The 20,333-nt window shown below is 42.9% G+C and overlaps 1 protein-coding gene across 3 annotated transcripts in view; it reads right to left on the bottom strand.

Moving 5' to 3' along the window:
* SEPTIN8 (septin 8) overlaps positions 1-18,179 on the bottom strand; it is a 160,358-nt gene extending 142,179 nt beyond the window's left edge. Inside the window, exon 1 of one of the 3 annotated variants that reach the window (XM_089673049.1) lies at positions 17,733-18,179. In XM_089673049.1, coding sequence (XP_089529175.1) covers positions 17,733-17,762 — 30 coding nt within the window. In that variant the 5' untranslated portion in view covers positions 17,763-18,179. The remainder of the gene's footprint in view (positions 1-17,732) is intronic. The other 2 variants (XM_089673050.1, XM_089673048.1) reach the window with 2 other exon arrangements.
* Between the last annotated feature and the right edge of the window lie 2,154 nt (positions 18,180-20,333).

The raw sequence follows: 20,333 nt of genomic DNA, 5'->3' as shown, positions 1-20,333 counted from the left end.
AGGGTCGATTTCCGAACGATTTTTCATTAGAAAATCAGACCTAAGAATAATCGACCGATTTTCACTCGTGGGGCAATGGCACCGGCCGATTTTGAGTGGTTCCTCCCCATTTAGTTTAATCGGGCATGTTGGAAAATTCGTGAAAAACGACCAGTTTTCAAAATCATTGGTGACACCATTGGATTACAGAACAAACATTTTGTTTTTTCGATCGAAAAATCGTTTGGCATTTGACCCATGTATGGCCTGCTTAAGGCAACGTACATCAGCAAATAAAATACCATGCGTTAATGTGCATGTGGTAATGCACACCCTGAAGAGATGTGAATGGGGACTTAATTAGCTGTGCTAATCACCTGGCTAATAGAGGAGAGAAGTGACAAAGATGTATTGCCTGCATGTACCTAACCTTATTTGCCTAATCAAATACCTGCCTATCTCTTTATCTGGCAAAAAAAATACAAACAGCAATTGTTAAGAAAAAAAAAAAAGAAAAAAAACATCCATAGCCTTTACTGCTATTCTGGAAAATGTTACCTATATTTTTTTAAAACACATCTATTAAAGTGTTACTAAACCCACAACTGTAAAATCAGTTTGTATATGCAGTGAAGCATGCTCGTTATACTCCGTGTGGAACCTAAGGTGTTAATCCTATGCATTGTGTAAAAGGCTGTTTGATCCTGTCTTCTCTGATCCTCCCCTTCTTCTACTGTCCCCAATCCATCTGCTGATAGTACAGAGCTCTAGAAGTCACTTTGCACATGCTCAGTTTAGTGTGAATTGCAAGAGAGTTTTTTTTTTTTTCTTTGGGAGGGTGCATGCGATCAGCACAGGGCCAATCAGCACTGTACAGAGGGTCAGGGGTCATGCATAGGACAGTCAGAGTAGAATTAAAAACTTCCGCTTCCAATCACCTTAGGCGATCACAGTGGACGTGGGAGCGGGTACCTGTCAAATTCGGGAGCCCGCTCACCAAAGGTGCCAATCCTTAACGGGGAGCGGGGGACCAAGGCTTAACGCGGAACTTCCCCTATTGGGTGGAGCACTGCTTTAAAATCAAAATTGACAAAATATCCATCCAGAAAATGACAATCATATTGATAAGGCTCTGGTACTGAAACACAAAAATATTGGGAACTTTAAATAACCAGCTGATTAAACAACCACTGCTTTATTACATTTTTCATCTGTTTCATATATGAAAGCTGAACAACTGGTAACAAATAAAATCTGCCAGGCTGTGTAAAGCTAGCCACACATGGATCGATATTCTGTACAACTTACCCTGTTGGATCTTTCTCGCTCAATCATCATTGTCGGTTACAGCATGCAATACTAATCAGCGTATTCTGACGGCGGGGGAAGTCTCCCTACTGTAAGAATACAATAGTTCATAGAATGCACTCGATGTGGATGGGGGAAATCGGGTCAGTTTTTGTGTTCAAAAGTCTACATGAAAAGACATCAGAGTTATGTTCCAGACTAGAAAAAAAAAAAAAAAAAAAAGAATTGACACATAGCTGGACAGACTCGTAAGAGGTTGGCCACACACTGTATGTAAGGAATAAGTACTTGGGAGACATAGTTCTGGGGTATGTTTACGTTAATAGGAACTGACCTCCCTTGCAAGCTTTGCAATATTACAGGGAGAAAAAAAAAAAAAGAGAAAAAATGTTGTTTCTGTCTACCTAAAGGTGATAAAAAATGCTGGACATGATTTAATGGGGGAGGTAGGTTTTGGGGTAAATGTGGGTAATTCCAAGGCATACACTATATACATTTCTAGATGTTCCATTAAAGATAACAACAAGTATTCACATTTTGAGTAAACTTTGACAGCAAAGTAGTCCAAGCCGTGCATAACTGCAAAACATTTATTGGAAGACATTCCGAAATGTAAAAATGTATGTTTTATCAGAATCTACAATCTGAGATAGAATGTCCTGCAGTTTTAGGAACACGCTTAGTAAAAGCTGTATGTGGGTGGACTGCTCCCCAGCATAACCTCACCCATGACTCTGCTCCCGTCAGAGAGAAGCTCTAAGTGACACTGCAGGCTGAGCAAGTTTCCTTCAGAATGCAGTCACGCTGGTTACAGATCAGCACATGGTGCATATACAGACAGAAGACCACAAAACCTCCAATCATTTCAGCACAAGATAACTTTGCAACAACCTTCATACTGCAACAACATGAGAACATCTAAAAAGGAAGGCACAATTACAGTGTTTCTCACTTTTCTTTTTTCTTTTTTTTTTTAGGGGTCAGAGGAGATGAAGATATTTAAAGTGGTTGAAAACCTCAGACATAAAAACAAACAAATCATATCCTTCTATAGGGTGTACCTGTTTCAATTAAGAGCATTAAGTGTGATTTATGTCTGCTGTGCTGTTCCTCTGCTATCAGCATGTATCACTTCTGACAAGTTTTCCTGACACCAAGAGACAAATGGTGACAGGGAGGAACCTCCAGCTGACAGCCATAGCTCTGTTCCTGTGAGCTGTGTGGAGGGAGTTGTGTCCAGAGGTCTAAACAGACAGTTGATGTCTCTTTTTTGAGATAGAGAAAGGTACTGAAGACCTAGACTTCAGTCCCTTTGTCTGCAGCCTCAGCTGCAATGCACATGAATGAAGAGATCTCTGCACAGAGACTCCTATTCATTCATAAACTGACACATAAACACAGTTTACTATGTGTCATTGATCAATGAATTCAGAAGTGATCAGCATGGTACAGTACTAGTTTAGAGAGAATCTGTTCTGAAAGGTTTAGTTAGGTTGGGAAGGGGGAAGAGAGAGTAGCAAGGTTGAATTGTAGGTGGGGTGGGGGGGAAATCCCAGGGAATTAGCAGCGGCAGCAGCAGCGGTGTAGGAACAAGGGGTGTGCCATATTTTAGGTGACCAGCTCTGATCAGCAGATTTGCATCCGCTGATCAGAGCTATAATTTTCTTCAGAAGTGTCTGCTGAACAGTTTTGGTATAACATCATGGTCACTGCTGTGCAGAGAAATACAAAGCAGCATGTCATTGCTGTTTACACACGTCTCTCCCGTCAGCTTTCCCTGACGATCGCCGGGTGCCATCGGGGAATGTCCAGCTGGGATCCGGTGATTGAAATCCCTAACCGCCATTGGCGACGTGGGTGTGGCGGCATGCACACCCCCTACCCAGAAATGCAAATCACGTATATACACGTGACTTTGCACAGCCCTGCTGACCTGTAGCAGTACCTCTACTATAGGGTCATGGGAAAGCGGTTAACAGGCTCAGCTCTGTTCCTGTGTGCAGGTTTGTCCCTGCACTCCAATCATTGCTCAGAGCTCTCCTCGCTGAGTATAACTGCAGCCCTCTGCTTTTCACAGCTGAGAGATCCTGTGTAAATCCTGCACTTTGAATGGATATAGGGGACATCCAACTGTAGATAAACAGGTACAACTTATGTAGGGAGATTTGCTTCATCTCTGTGTAACACCTGAGGCCAGTCACTTCACTGGATATATGTAAAGGTTACAACTACTTTAAAAAGGTGGAGAAAATTCAGAAATGAATTCTCTTGGTCTGATTATTTTACATCTCAAAAACCTGGTGTTTTTACAAGGGTGTGTAGACTTTTCATATCCACCCTAGTCCAAAGCAAGATATTTATCAAATATTACTGCATTGCTTTGAATAACAAAATTATCAAACTACTTTGTGAACTCTAAGCCCCAGAGACCATAAATCTAATAAAAGCCCTACTCTCTTCAATAATAAATTAGGGTCCTACGGTAATGATGTTGCTAAATTAAACAGGAATAAAAATAAATGTATTCCAAGAGTACAGGAAGATGCATATATGACTCTTGTGCCAAGGACTGCAGCTGGCTAGATACTTTGATCTCTATCCAGGGATTGATTACAATATGTTTTTTAAGATAATGCACAATTAGGAGCTGAAGATAGAGCTGTCAAAGTGGCAAAGGACAGGCTGGTCCCAGCTCCAAATATAATCAGCTCTCTACTCTACCATAGGGGCAAATTACGAACACAGCCTATCTAAAGATAAAAATGAAACAATGTAATGTACAGTTAGACAAACAATCTAGCATCATGTTTTCCTTTTCAAGTGCTGTACAGGAACACCAGACAGTGTGAATCGTGTTGAAGGCTGGCAGAGCAGAACTGCAATGAGTGATGTATTAGTCCTCATGCATGCTGGATGTTTTGATAACGCTGGTAACGTTAGCTGTGTAAAGTCACGCTAAAAACGTGAGTGTTTCTGCTTTTTTTTAGCGTTTCTGCATTAGCGGTTAGCCATTTTTTTTGAACAAAAAAAAGTCTTCAAACGCCGGTTTGCAGCGTCTTACCGCATTTTTCAGTGTTAGAGCGTTTTTACAGCTAAAAAAAAACTCCTCTAGAAATCCACTAGTCCTGTTTTTTTTTCCAGCCAAAAAATGTCCCTGCCAAAAAAACATTGATTACAGTCTATGTGTGCATGGACACATAGGATAACATGCTGGGGGGTTTACTAGCTGTAGAAAAAAAACCGTCAAAAGCCAAAAACAGCTGCTGTAAAAACATCCAGTGTGCATGATCCACCTAGATGGAGGGGGACGGATCTCCTTCAGATTTTTTTTTTTTTTTTTTTAAGCAGTCCAGATCGGACCCAGAGGTAGGCGGGTGTAAACAGACGCAAGTGCGTTTCTTATGCCTGTCTGTCCATAGGGATGAATGGTCCATCCGATCAGGTCCGCCTGAAACATGATGAATCTCCCATGTGAAAGGTGCATTTTGAGCAGATATATTTTTAATATTTTCCCAGGGGGTTAGTACAAGTGACCAAAGCAAATGAAGAAGAAAGCTTTACAGAGCATTAACCTGACAAAAAACAAAGTATCTTTTACACAGGCTTTATAGAAGACAATCCAGTTACTTTCGATGATTAAAATGAGATCCCCCACAGTTATTACCTTACAACCTGCCCCTCCCTCTTAGATTGTAAGCTCTAGGGAGCAGGGCCCTCCTAACCCTCTTGTATTGAACTTTATCTTTGCTGTATTGTCTCCCTTTACATTGTAAAGCGCTGAGAAAAAACTGTTGGCGCTATATAAATCCTGTATAATAATAATAATAAGGACTTAGGAACTTCCAGTTTAAATCAGCTAAATACGTTCCTGGTGCATCAAAACAAAAAAAGGTGTGCTCTGCAGTCTGAAGGAAAAATGCAATTTTCTGATTGCAGAGCTATAGGTTTGACTCAGCACGGCACATGTTGAACCTCTGCAGAAAGACTACTGCTTTCAAGCAGATAGCGAGGATCCTTCTCTGCAGCATATTGGCAGGGGACAGGCTTTTCTAATCAAGTTGTTCCTGCTTTCTAAAGAAAACGACGGCAAGGTTCCATTTTCACTTCTCCATTCCTGTGTTGTCTGTGCACTGTCAGGGATCAAATAATCATTCTTTTTGAATGGGATGCACAGGAAAAGACCAAAAAATAAATATGCCTGATTACTTCCAATGTAGTGCACCAACAACGCACCGTAGTGTTTCTGTGCATTGTGGTGTGCTGCAAAACATTTGCATAGGAGCTGCCTTGCCTTAGTACGTTAGGGTACCATTCCAAAACGAATGCCAAAAAGATTCACTAACTCAATTCACTGTATCACAACGGTGCGTTTCCACCCATGCACATGGAATGTATCTAGCCAGGTACACCACTAAAAATACATGAACTCATGTCAATGTCTCCAGGTGAGGAAGAGGATGTGTGTACATAAGGTCCTTAAAGGAGACTTTCTAAAGCAGGCCATAGCTGTGTTGTTTTTCCTTTTTCATTCAGCCAGCAGGCTAGATTGAGAAAAAAAAAAAAAAAAAACCACAAACAGATTCCTCTATCCACATGAACAGTGATCTGGCTAGTAAGTCTCTTTTTCAACAGAACAAACTCTCCTGAGGATGTAGCAGTTAGAGGGATGAGACAAAACCATTTGTCACTGACAGGTGTGCTTGCTGTATAATGATCTGCTTTTATTTATGTAAAACTTATCCCAAAAAGGAAAATAAAACTGTTAGCTGTAACTGCCAATAAAATGAGAGCTGGAGTTGACTTCAGTTTGTTAATGTCTAGTACATCCAACATTCACCTCCTCCCAGACTGACAATGCTGCTGTCCAAAAGGTGTTTCTTTTGCTCCTTCATCCAAAGTGGAAGCACATAAGAGGTATGCAGCCACCACATTTAATGACTTGTAAGTTGCAATAGAATACATTTGTGGCTTTGGGTTTAATACCGCTTTAGGCTACATTCACGCTGGCGATTATGACCGGTGCAAATTGTAATGGCAGTTATAAGATTTCTGTGGCATCTCTTGCAGCTAGGTATGGCCACAAGCCCCATTCTCTATAATAACAAGGCACCAGCGGCCAGAGCTTAACTGTACAGCCAGCAATTACCTGCCCTGATCATTGCTGGATGCAAACAATTTGCGTAGGTCTAGTCACAGCTGTGAATATAGCCCTAAAGTGTTACTAAACCCTGGACCCTGCATTCACTCTATCTGGTCTCCCACAGTACACAGAGCATGGCAATACAATTATTTTATAAATATAAACTCCTAAATACTTTTTACCATCAGCAGTATATAGCATTCTTGTGACTTCTACCAGTGTTCAGCAGAGCACTGGTTAGCCTCCCTAGCGGTCTGATTATGTCAGTATTTCTGTGCTCAAAGCGGTACATTTTTTTGCATGGAAATATGTAGTTTTTTTATTGTAGGCCTGTAATTCTTAGGAATAACTCACTGAAATCTGTCTGAACAAGAGTCTAGTAAACTTCCCGGGTATGTTAAAATTTGAAACACGAAATCATAAATTAGAATTTAATAAATAATCATAAAAAATAATATAATAATAATAATAAAATTCAATAATGTAATCAAACCAAAAACACTGAAATTTGAAATATAGCGCCAAGTTCGCACATTACTGAGCAAAGTCGCAGAATCGTTTTCAGTGTCTGATGATGAATTTCCCCACGAATCATTATCACTCAATTCTGCAAGTGGTTCTAATTTACTATCACTGTTCTCTAGCCGGTCTAAAACCGCTTTTTACCTAAAGGGACGCTTTTTGGATGCCATGGACTTTTCTCAGTTTCCAGGCAGAAAGAACAGTAAAAATGCAGGCAGGGCACAGGACAAAGCACTCGGGACAAAATGTATGTGAAATGGTTTGATACAGTAATGTTTTACTATGTGATTTTAGTGAATTTAGTGAATGTCACCCTTTCACATTTTTAAATTTCCCGCCAGTTCCGTCCCCCGTACGTCCTGACGTCGCAGGGAACGGAACCCAGAAAACAGATGCCGGCATCGGCCGGAGGATATTGCCGGGGACACTGCAGGAGGGACATCGCGGGAGTGCAGGACGAGGTAAGTGAAGAAGAGATCACAGAGCAGCGCTGCAAGGTATTCCTGAGTGTAGCTCGGGGTTACCGTTTGTGGTGCTGAAACTTTACCCCGAGCTACACTCGGGAATACTGCCATGGAGGTTAAAGCTTGTAGGAGTTTTCTTTCTGCTCTAGGAGGATGCAGAACCCCTGACCTCTGTCTGAACAGTGCTGATTGGCCCTGTGCTGCTCACATGCACTCTCCCAAGAAAGGAAAAAAAAACAAAAAAACTCTAGAAATACACACCAAACTGAGCATGTGCAGTGTCTCCATGATATGTCTTATCAGGAGATAAGAGGGCGACAATGGAATTAGGGGAGGATCAGAGAAGACAAGATCAAACAGCCTTTTCACACAATGCAGAGGATTAACCCCTTCGGTTCCACAGTAAGTATAACAAGCATGCTTTACTGCATATACAGACAGATTTTACTGTTGTGGGTTTAGTAACACTTTAAATGTCGCTATTTGATTATGTCCTTTTTTCCCACAAATAAAGCTTTTTTTGGGTGGTAGTCGATCACCTCTGTGGTTATTATTTTTGTACTATAAGCCAAAAAAAAAACAATTTTGAAGAAAAAGAGAAAAAAAAAAAAAAAACACAATATTTTATACTTTTTGCTATAGGTCACCCGCGCATGCGCTATTCATTTGAGCGGTGCGAGGTGCTCACTGCGCAGGCGCGACCGCGGTGTTTTTAAATGCTGGCGTCCTTGGGATAGGCTTTACCCCTTTGACAACGAGCGTGGCTCGAAACATGTTAGGGGATCCACCCAACAGACGCCATTAGATTACCAGGGAACCACAGATCACCAGGGAACCTCTTCGTTTGACCTGGGCTGTGTTTTTCCGATTTTGTGAGTTCTTTACTTTATATTCTACTGTTCACCCATTAAAACAAACTTCACTATCATTGCCCATTTTACTCTGGCTCATTATTCATGAGCGCTATCAAGGTGGAGCGATCCAGATGAGCAGTGCGTGGAGAGGACTTCGTTGGACCTGCTGGTATAACCGGAGATGACCGTGGGGGGTTTCCACCATTCCTGGAAGTCTCATATGGTGACCGGATGTTGTCCTAGTTGCTGACCAGGCCCTGATGTCCATCTTATACATACAACGCCCTGTTTGTATGTTTTTGTGGTAAGCGCAATCATTTACTGGATTTGTCCACAAGCCGGATTGGATTTTAACATTTATATATTTATATCTTCATCTACATGGAACTATTCATATTTTGACTGTTAATTTACTGTCTCATCCATCTTTACATTGGTGGTTGGTATACTATTTAGCGCTGCATACCATTTGTATACATCCACTGTCAGAATGGGACATCCGTGTGGCTGCACGGCCCTGATCGCACCCAGTGCGATTTTGGAGACACACACCCACACAAATGTCATACTGGGACACAGCAGAACTGGCCATGCAGCCCCTTGTCCCAATAGATATCTATGGGACTGCCAGCACAGAGATGCACTCAACACCTGTGCATCCCCATGCCGACAAAACAAACCCCTGCACAGGACATGGATGTATTCATATATGTGAATGAGGCCTAAATCAATAATTAAATATATAATCACATAAGCAAGAACCCCAATCTAAAGTGTGTTGTGACCTACACCTTAAAGTAGCATTTTACTGATTTTCACATTTTTGCCACCTACCCCTTTTCCCTTATACAAAAAAAAAAGAAAATATAAAAACTTTTTTTTCCTTTTTTGTTGTTTTTACTCCCTTAACCTGGCCTAGGCACAGTGATCACCACATGTGCAGGCATACCTCAGCTCTGCCAATATTCTAGCAGAGAACCCCATGACATCTATGCGCATGTGTGACATCTTGCACACTCCTGGAATGTGTGACGGAGGTTCCCAGGATCCGTTTGCAAGATGCTGTGCACGCTGTCACAAGCTGTTGGGTCACTGTCAAACTACTGGTGGAGCTGGGGGGGGGGGGGGGATGCATGCACAGGGGATCTGCTCCATGCGTACACCTAGCAGAGACTCATAGTGGTCAGTGCTGGATCGTTTTGTAAAGGCATTTGACAGCCAGCGAGGAGGCAATATGTTGTCTCCTCACTGCTTGCTTTAACAATAAAAATGCCAACCCATTGCACTGCATAGGAGTCTCAGCACAGCCCCACCCTGTTGCTTTTAATTTTTGGGTACAGCACTGTGTAGTTGCACTGCTGTGGTTAAGTGGGTGGCTCCACTTAAAGGGGGGGTTAAAACCACAGCTCAAATGCCAGCTTTTACTGCCACCCATGTGAATAAGCCCTTAGGGATTTTTTTTCTTTCTAGTTTCCAAGTACTCAGAGGTGTGCCAGTTACCCAACTCCACATTACTAAAGCATACAATCCAATTACTATTTAACAAAAATTGTTTTTGTTTTTTTAAAGCAGTTCAGGGTTTATGTGTTGATTTCTTGTATAAAATAATTGTAATAAATGTGGTACAAACATTACAAAGATTAAAAGTGCAGCTGGCATAAACATTCAGAAAAAACTTCTATAGCCAAATAAAACATGATCTTTTCCTAAAAAGAGATCTCTTACTAAATGTATTATGTGAATCCCATCTAAGTCAGATACCCCCTCCCTCCTACAATGTAATAGACTTCCTTTGCATACGGTGTTTTTAATTGACGTTGTGGGAACTATGCGGAAATGGAATCTTTTAATAAAGGAGAAAGTAAAATGAATTTAAAGTGTCCAAATTCATCTTTTATTAGAAAATGTACTAACAGGGACATGTAAAAACGTCAACAAGCCAGCCATAAATAACTGCAGGCCTTGCAGGGGTACTATCACTTCAGGGCTCCCCAAATCATTCCAATATATTCCCTCTTCATGAAAACGCCAGGACACGGTTCATTAAAGTAAAACTAAAAGCAAAATGTTGTTATAACCCTTGTTAGTTCCTCTTTTTACTATGTGTCCCATTGGGGAAATTACCCTTCACTTCTTGTCCCATAGCCAAACAGGAAGTGAAAGGAAATCCCTCCAAAGTGAGGGAATCCCAGTGTGTCACCAGAACTAGCGTCCCCATTGAAAGATTTTCCCTCTAGCCCTGTTCTAGGGACAACCCAAAAATGTGTGATTTTCTTTTACTTTCAGTGATAACAGTGGAAAGGACAGACAGAGGATGAAGCTCCCTAATGGGGTACAGACAGTAATAAAAACATTACAGGAGTTCTAATCTCTATCCAAAACGAAGAAAAAGGCAAGGAACCAGTGACAGTGGGAATCTCTCACAATTCATTCACCATATTGTTTTTCATTAGGCGAGTTATTGTGGGCTGGAAGTTTCACAGAAAAAACATGGAAGAACATACTTCTTCCAACAGTAACCATTAATAGGGCTTTGAAGGATGCCAGGCAAGGAAGGTGATGACGTCACCATCCGCTTCTCTACCTCATCCAATCAGAGAAAGCCTTGCATTAAGAAAAATGCATTGGATTCTGTGAATGGCACAAAAGCTGAGCAGGCGACCCTCTGTATTTACTATGTAGCAGGGCAGCAAGGGACCAGGAAAACAGCAAAGATCACTAGTATATATAGTGATCCCACAAATATATAATATCTATGCTTACACTGGTCCAAGCTGAACAGATATTACGATGCTATAAAATCTATACTAGAAATTCAGCTGTAACCTATGTGTTCTTATTTTTGCCATACACAACAATTTCACAATCCATGCTAAAAAGCATGGATGGAGGAGCCTACCCAACTGGCTACCATATTGTGACAGTTTCAGCATCCGTGGCTGTCAGAATACCCAGACAGTGACAGCATCTGACTGAATGCCATCACTGTTCAGCCAAGAACTTTGTGCCTAGCTCCTTCAACTTTTAAATCAAAAGGTTGTTGTGCCAGGTGGGGTTGACAGGGCCACCCATGGCTAGAATTTCATGCTATTCAGCAGGAATCAGCAAAAAAGTAGTGTATGGCATGGCTCGAAGAATCCCAGGCACCAGTTCGTCATGGTAACTAGAAATTGCACCCTGGCGCCTAGGCTTTTGTCAGCCCATTCACTGCAGGGATGCTTAATTTGTACCGCCCGATACCCGGGACATGCAATTCTGGGCCGGTAGATTTTTTTTTTTGTACAGTTAGCTCTGCTGTGGGTAAGCAGTAGGGCTCACTTATCTGGTGGAAGCATTTGAGCTGCTCTGCTGCTGCCCGATTGCTTCCACACATGGGGGAAGGAGAGAGGAAGGAGAGAGGAAGGAGAGAGGAAGGAGAGAGGAAGGAGAGAGGAAGGAGAGAGGAAGGAGAGAGGAAGGAGAGAGGAAGGAGAGAGGAAGGAGAGAGGAAGGAGAGAGGAAGGAGAGAGGAAGGAGAGAGGAAGGAGAGAGGAAGGAGAGAGGAAGGAGAGAGGAAGGAGAGAGGAAGGAGAGAGGAAGGAGAGAGGAAGGAGAGAGGAAGGAGAGAGCAGAGAGCCCGGTGTCCTGCCACAGAACAGGAAACACCCCCTCCGGGAAAGTCATGAATGCTAAGCCCTCCCCCCTCGTCTGCAGCCCAACCAGCAGCGACTCACCAGCCATCGGGTTCACTGCCCCAGCTCTGATCTCCTGTTCATTCTGCTGTGTCCCCAGCAGGGAAGATCCGGAGAGGATTCCATTTGTGGATGGAGGATGATCTTCCCACACTCCTATGTGTGACTATGAAGGCAGCACACTTAATGGATATGTTCACCTTTTACTAAAAAATAATAAATGCACATTTTTTTGCAAGTAAAAAAAAATGTGTATTTTTTTATTTTTGTCTGCAGGAGACTGTAACACATTGCAACAGCGATCAGCAGATCACTAGTACCATGCAGGTCTGTCAGTATATATGCTTGCCCGTACGGGATGTATGAGCAAGCAGATACACTGACAGGAAGAATGAATGAACTATCATGGCGCTCCACAGTGCTGTGGTAATTCATTGAGGACTACAAGCCGACAGCCACTAACACTGTCAGGACTTGTAGAGGTCTGTGAGTGAGAAGCTACAAGTCCCAACATTCATAGGAGACGTTTTGTAAAAAATTAAAGCTAAACCCAGCACATAATATCCGCCCCCCCCAATGAAATCACTATGTAGATTTTTAAGTACCGTAGATTGTTGCCATCCCATGAGCATACATAATTTTAAAGCGCAACATGTTAGGGGTCTATATACTTGGTGTAACATCATTATATGTTACCAAACATGTGGGTATTATATTGTGTTTTTGTGCATTAAACTTCATTAAATTTTTTTTTTTTTAATTAAGTAATTTTACATCAAAAATGCTGATTTTTACATGTATGAAAGAAGTGACAGAATTGGCCCTGTATTGAGGCGATTAAAGTATTTTGTTTTGGATAGAGTGAAGAGGGGTTAGAACGCCTCTCTATTTTGCTGTGATTGCCGTTTGGGCCCCGTTAGGTAGATTCACCCTTTCCATTTGTCCTGTTTACCATTGAAAGTGAAACTAAAAGAAAATCCCACATTTTGGATTGTCCCCAGAAAACGAATAGAGGGGAAATCTTCCACTGGGGACACTAGTTCTTGTGATCTGGGTATCCCTATGGAATTCCCTTAATTTGCAGGGATTTCTTCCCACTTCCTCTTTGGCTATGGGACAGAAAGTGAAGGGAAATCTCTCCAAAAGGGGCACATATGGACAAAAAAAAAAAGTGTTTGACTGGGGTTATAACCCTCCCTTACCCTATCCAAAAAGAGGAAAAAAAATAATTTTTGCTTATAGATCTACTTTAACCGATTCCGAACCGCGATATAGTGGAAAGACAGCTACAGCGCGGTTGTTCAGTTCTGGGAGGGCATCCATGGACGTCCTCCCAGAACGGGCCCCCTGCACTGTCAGTGATGTGGTAAAAGGCCAATCACAGCAGCCTTTTACCACGTGATCAGCTGTGTCCAATGACATAGCATATCACAAAGTAAATACAGTTGCCGGTTATCGGCAGTACTTTCCTCACACTGTCACAGCATGAGGAAAGTACTGCAGATAACCGGCAAATGTGACAGGGGAGATCTGCACTGATAGTGTCGCCCAACAGTGTCACCCGGCAGTCCACATCAGAGAAGGAGAAAAATTACCTGCTTGCAACATATAATAAATAGAAACAAAAAAAACCTTTTCCTTTTATTTCTTTTTTGCTTTCTTTTGTTTACAGTGAAAAAAATAAAAACCCCAGTGGCGATTACATACCACCAAAAGAAAGCTCTATTTGTGTGAAAACAAATGATAAAAATGTCATATGGGTACAGTGTTGCATGCCTTGTTGCAGTGTTGCAGTCTTGGAGGCTGCAACTGGATTTTTGGACTACACACATATCAGGTCAAATTTAGAAAGAAGCCAATTACCCTACCCGCATGTCTTTGGAATGTCTGAGGAAACACAAGAACAGGGAGAACATGCAAACAATGCAGAAAGTGCCCTGGCCAAGACTCAGACCAAGGACCCCAAGGCCCATTTCACATGAGTCAGGTCCACCTGTCCGTTTTTCAGGCGAGCCTGACCAGTCCCTCCATTATCCTCTATGGGCAGTCGGATGTAAATGGACATGTGTCGTTTACACCCCTCTACCTCTGATCCGATAAGAACAAGCGGAAAGGGGATCAGTACGCCTCCATAGGCCAGATCAGAGGGCAGTAAAAGGACAGCCAGACCATCCAACTGCCCATAGAGGAGAGCAAGCTGTGTCCATGTCCGCTCTGCATAAGCGGAGTAGAAATGAACCCGTCATCCGGCAGCTCTGCTCATCTAAGCAGGTCATTGGCAGACGAATCCCCTACTGAGCAAATCCAGGTCTGGCCCATGTGAAAGGAGCCCTAATGCTGCAAGACACAAGTACTAAACATGAAGCCACTGGGCTGATCACCAATATCCTCATTTTCATTAGCATCTACTTCCTATACTCTATAGTTGAAAAACAGAAATACTAGTCTTTTACTTTGGCAAAGAAGGTGTTAATTTGTCATGCCACCCTACCAGCACAGAGGAGATTGTAAACATAGATAGTAAGAGATGAAAAGATTTGCACTTTATGGGAATTCCAGCCTGGAGTACATTGTGTAACACACTCCACTTAGTCCAAGAACTCCTACTGAACAAAGCCCAACCTGGAAGACACAACAGGCAAGAGCCAGAGGTGCTGTCAAACAGCTGGCAGTCACCTATGGCATCATATGGGAGGAAGGTCATGGTCACATGGCTAGAGGCCGATCTATCACATGCAAATCACCATTTAACCCTCACACTGCTGTACTAAACATTCTACAGAAAAAGGCTGAAAATTAAACTTTACACAGTATCAGTATATTCTGAAGATCCTTTCTAAGCTAGTGAGTTTATCAGTAACTCGTGTAGCTAATGCAAGAGCATTTAAGGATCACCAAGTCAGGAGACCTATATCATGACATGGCATTACTATAGCACATATAAAAGTCACCTAGTTCAGACATATATCATGATATGGCATTACTATAGCACATTTAGGGGTCACCTAGTCCAGAGAACTATATCATGATATGGCACTGCTTTAGCACTTTTAAGGGTCACCAAGTCAGAAGACCTATATCATAGCATTGCAAGAACACATTTAAGGGTCATCAAGCCAGGAGTCCCTATATCATGATATGGCATTGCTATAGAATATTTGAGGGTTACCAAGACAGGGGCCCTATATTACAGCATAGCACCGGAAAAGCACATTTAAGTGTCAGCACATGTGGAGCCCCATACCATGGCACTGCATAAGCAAATATAGAGTTAAGGTCTGGGGCCCGATATCATGACATGATACTGCATGAGCACATTAAAGGGTCACCAAATCAGAAGCTCCATATTTTGGCCTCACAATAGCAAATGTTGGGGTCATCAAGACAGGGGCCCTAAATCATGACATGGCATTTCAATAGCACATTTAAGGGTTACCAAGTCAGGGGCCCTATATTATAACATGGAATTGCAACAGAACATTTAAGAGTCAGGGATTCTAAATTGTGACATGGCATTTCAATAGCACCCGGTCACACTGGTGCGACTTGTCATGCAATTTGATTGTCATTTTATGTCATGCGAGTTTCAAATCACATGAAAAGTCACACCATATTATCCGCAATGGAAGAGGTCACACTAATTTTGAAAGTACTCCATGCATTACTTTTTGCAAGTTCAGGTGTGACTTGCATAGATATCTGTGCATGAAGTCGCAGACGATGTCTTTCATGTCACATTAACATCCAACTTTGAAATCAAGCAAATTCAAGTGAGGTCGCACAATTTAAAATTTGGATTTGGTGTGACCAAAGACTAAAGGGTCATCAAGTTAGGAGACCCATAGCATGAGATGGAATTGCAACAGCACAATTAAGGGTCACTAAATCATGGAACCTATGATGTGACATGGCATTGCTATAGCACATTTAAGGGTCATAAAGTCAGCAAATCCATATCATAACATGGAATTGCAATGGCACATTTAAGGGTCACCAAGTCAAGGACCCTATGTTGTGACATGGCATGGAGATAGCACACTGAATGACCATGAAGTCAGGGGCCCCAGATCATGACATTGCATTGCAAGAGCACATTCAAGGGTCACTAAGTCAGGGGCCCTAAATTGTGACAAGACATTGCATTAGCACCTTTAAGGGTCATCAAGTCAGAAGACCCGTATCATGACATGGAATTGCAACAGCATATTTAAGGGTCACCAAGTCAGGGGCCATATGTCATGCCATGGCATTTAATAGCACTATGAAGGGTCATTAAGTCAGGGACCCTATATTATGACATGGCTTTGCAAGAGCACATTCAATGGCCATTAAGTCAGGGGCACTAAATTGTGACAAGGCATTGTAACAGCACCTTTAAGGGCCATCAAATCTGGAGACCCATACCATGACATGGAATTGCAATAGCACATTTAAGGGTCACCAAGTCAGGGGCCCTATGTCATGACATGGCATGGTAATAGCATTTTGAAGGGTCATTAAGTCATGGGCCCTATATCATGACATTGCAAAAGCATATTCAATGATCATCAAATCAGGAGCACTATAAATCCTGTATAATAATATTGTGACATAGCAATAGCACACTAAAGGGTGAAGTCAGGGGCTCTATATATCAAGATATGGTATGGCAAAAGCACATTGAAGGGTGTTGAAGTTAGGGGCCCTATATCATGACATGGCCATAGAACATTGAAGAGTAATAAAGTCAGGGGCCCAATATCATGACATAGCAAATTGAAGGGTCACCAAGTAAGGGACCATATGTCATGACATGGTAACAGCATTTTGAAGGGTCATCAAGTCAGGGGCCCTATATCATGACATGGCATTGCAAGAGCACAATAAGTGGTCATCAAGTCAGGAGCCCTATATAGTGACATGGCAATAGCACATTGAAGGGTGATGGAGTCAAGGGTCCTATATCATGACATGGCATGGCCATAGCATATTGAAGGGTAATGAAGTCAGGGGCCCTGTATCATGACATGGCATGGCCATAGCACATTGAAGGGTGAGGAAGTCAGGGGCCCTATATCATGACATGGCATGGCCATTGCACATTGAAGGGTGATAGAGTCAGGGGGCCTGTATCATGGCATGGCCATAGCACATTGAAGGGTGAGGAAGTCAGGGGCCCTATATCATGACATGGCATGGCCATTGCACATTGAAGGGTGATAGAGTCAGGGGGCCTGTATCATGGCATGGCCATAGCACATTGAAGGGTGATGGAGTCAGGGGCCCTATATCATGACATGGCATGGCCATAGCACATTGAAGGGTGATAGAGTCAGGGGCCCTATATCATGACATGGCATGGCCATAGCATATTAAAGGGTGATGAAGTCTGGGGCCCTGTATCATGACATGGCATGCATAGCACATTGAAGGGTGATGGAGTCAGGGGCCCTATATCATGACATGGCATGGCCATAGCACATTGATGAAGTCAGGGGCACTATATCATGGCATGGCATGGCCACAGCACACTGATGAAGTCAGGGGCCCTAGCCCATGGCACTAGAAGCAGTGCAGAGCATTGATGAAGTGAGTGTCGGTGGCCCTTGCCGGTAGTAGTGGTGGTTTGAATAAAGTGCTGAGCCCTGTACAGCTGTGCTCAGAGCCGGGTGTAGACCGGCAGCCAGAAGTTGTTGTATATGATGAAAAGTTTGCCATGTGTGCCGGGTATCTCTCCGGAGTGTCCAGACACATGCCCGGATGGAGCAGGGAGCAGAGGCGACCCCTCACCCTCACATCCCCCCTCAGCACTCACAGTGGCCCGCTCCACATCAGTCGCTGCCATGGTGTCTCCGGAATGCTCAGTCCCCGGCACTGTGTCCCTGGCTGTGTTCTTGTGAATTGATGCAATCCCAACTCATAGATCTCAATGGGATCCAATATGGCCACTGGACTTCCTGGAAACTCCCATCTGCATCAGTGAGTCCTATCACCTCCCACACAGGTCCGGACTGGGCGCTCCGTACACCCGGCTCCGCACCGCTCCCCCCCAGTACACAGCACAGCCCGCTCCCGGCACACACACACCCCCGCTCCGCTCACAGCGCCCCAATTCTCCGGCCTGACCCCGCCCCCGCGCTGAGCATGCTGGGAGCTGTAGTCCACGGCGCCTCTAGAAAGGTGATGCTGTCATTGCGTTCTCTACACCACACCGGCAATCCGCACCTATGAAGGGATCGCACACCGAGGGACGATCTCCTACAAACACTGATAATAATGGCTCTACGGAACTGACAGGACGCCGATCTTTAATGTTTGTATTCAAATTGTTCACAGCCAAAGCAGACCTGAGCCTCTGCTGCCCTCTACTGGACGGCTGAGGGGATCACAGCAATCCGAATTCTACAACGAAAACTGGATTACTCAATAAACACTAGTTATATTAACCAGTTGTCCTCCCGAGGGTGTACCCCTCTTCCTGACCGGGCCATTGTATTATTATTATTATTATTATTATTATACAGGATTTATATACTCAGCACTTTACAATATAACGGGAGACAATACAGCAACAATACAGTTCAATACAAGAGGGATAGGAGGGCCTGATCCTGGGAGCTTACACTCTAAGAGATTTTTTTGTGATACGGCGCTGCATTACTTTAACTGACAATTGCACGTTCATGCAGCGCTGCACCCAAATGACATTTACATCATTGTTTCCCCACAAATGGATTTTTCTTTTGGTGGTATTTGATCACCTCTGTGTTTTTTATTTTTTGCTCTATAAACAAAAAAAAGACTGACAATTTGGAGAAATAAAACAGTATTTCTTTACTTTTTGCTATTAAACATGTCCAGTAAAAAATTAAAAAAATCAAATTTTCTCATAAATTTAGGCCAAAATGTATTCTGCTGCATGTCTTTGCTAACAATAAAAATCCCAATACGTGTAAATTAATTGGTTTACGTGAAAGTTATAGCATCTACAAATGGCCGTATATATACTGGGATTTGTTTTCATACTAGTAATGGCGGCAATCAGTGACTTATAGCGGGACTGCGGCGGGCATTCTGACACTGGGGGGAACTGACTTCGCCAGTGACACCAATATAGTGACCAGTGCTAAAAAAAGCACTGACACTGTACTAATGGCACTGGGCAGGAAGGGGTTAACAGCTGGGGCTTATTAACTGTGTGCTGTGTGTGTGTTTTACACTGTAAGCACACTGCTTTGTATTGTTCTGCTATGCAAAACAGCGTGCTGGAGCAAAGTCTGACTGATAAACACTTCCTCTGTGCCCTGCTGTCAGGAATGTAGACAGGACGGGGGGGGGGGGGGGGGGGCATTGGTTGAGTGACACCATGAGTTGCACAGTGTCATTGATAATAGATGTCAGTTTCTAGTGCTGATTGCAGAGAACACGGTGCTATACATTAATTATTATACATTTGTTTATATGACTGCTTAATGTTCTAGGGCGATTCTACGGTAAACTTCCATTTAAAGCAGCACAATGATTTCTTTCCTGAACTGAAAAGAAATATACACTAACATGGCTTTTTTTCAGTGGGAATGCAGGGGAATGCAGTTCCAGCACCTCCAGCACTAAATGTATATAATGGCAAGAGTGCTGTGGTGTGCTGGAGGAACTACAGTAGTGTTGCTGGCTGCTGAGGGATCTATTGTCACTGAAGGAGATCTATTTTTGCGTGGTTGTCTATTGTTGGGGAGGTCTCTTGTTGCTGGTGGGGGATCTATTGTTGATGGGGTCAATTGTTGCTGGAAGGGATCTACTGTTGAGGGAGGGGTCTATTATCTTGTCTGTTGTTGCTGGCTGCTGGAGAGTCTATTGATGCTGGCTGCTGGCAGATCTGTTGTAGCTGCTGGGGGTCCATTGTTGCTGGAGTGGTATTTTGTTTTGAGGGTCCATTGTTGCTGGAGGAATCTATTGTTGCTGGGGATGGGGGGCTATTGCTGCTGGCGTCAGGGGATCTATTTTTCTGCTTTTCTTGTTATCATTAACAAATTCCATGCAAACTATTTAGCACCACAAAATGTTACTTGGCTCTATATTCTCTAAAATGAAAGGTACTGGGAGGTGGGTAGGGATTGGAACCAAGTGAAGTTGCTCAGAGATGGGTAGGGGCGCGGAAACAGGAGTGACTCAGAAGGGGGGAGTTCCTGCACCTAGTTTATGAGAAAAAAAATCTCTGTACACTAATATGAATAAACAAAAAATCATCTAAGTTAGTTGTATCTAGTCATTGATAAAATGATAAAGGAAGAACATAAAAAAATCAGCTAAACCATACCAGCTGTCATTTGCTTCTTGATTATTAAAAATGATCTCAGGTATTTATTTGAAGGTACCCAAGAGGTATGCCATTCAAAAAAGTGCTAATAACCAGTTG

The sequence above is a fragment of the Staurois parvus genome, unplaced genomic scaffold (genome assembly GCF_062004578.1).
Source record: "Staurois parvus isolate SC_StPar_1 unplaced genomic scaffold, SC_StPar_1.0 ptg000133l, whole genome shotgun sequence".
NCBI classification, from domain to species: Eukaryota; Metazoa; Chordata; class Amphibia; order Anura; family Ranidae; genus Staurois; species Staurois parvus.
This window is presented reverse-complemented; position numbering and strand designations above follow the sequence as displayed.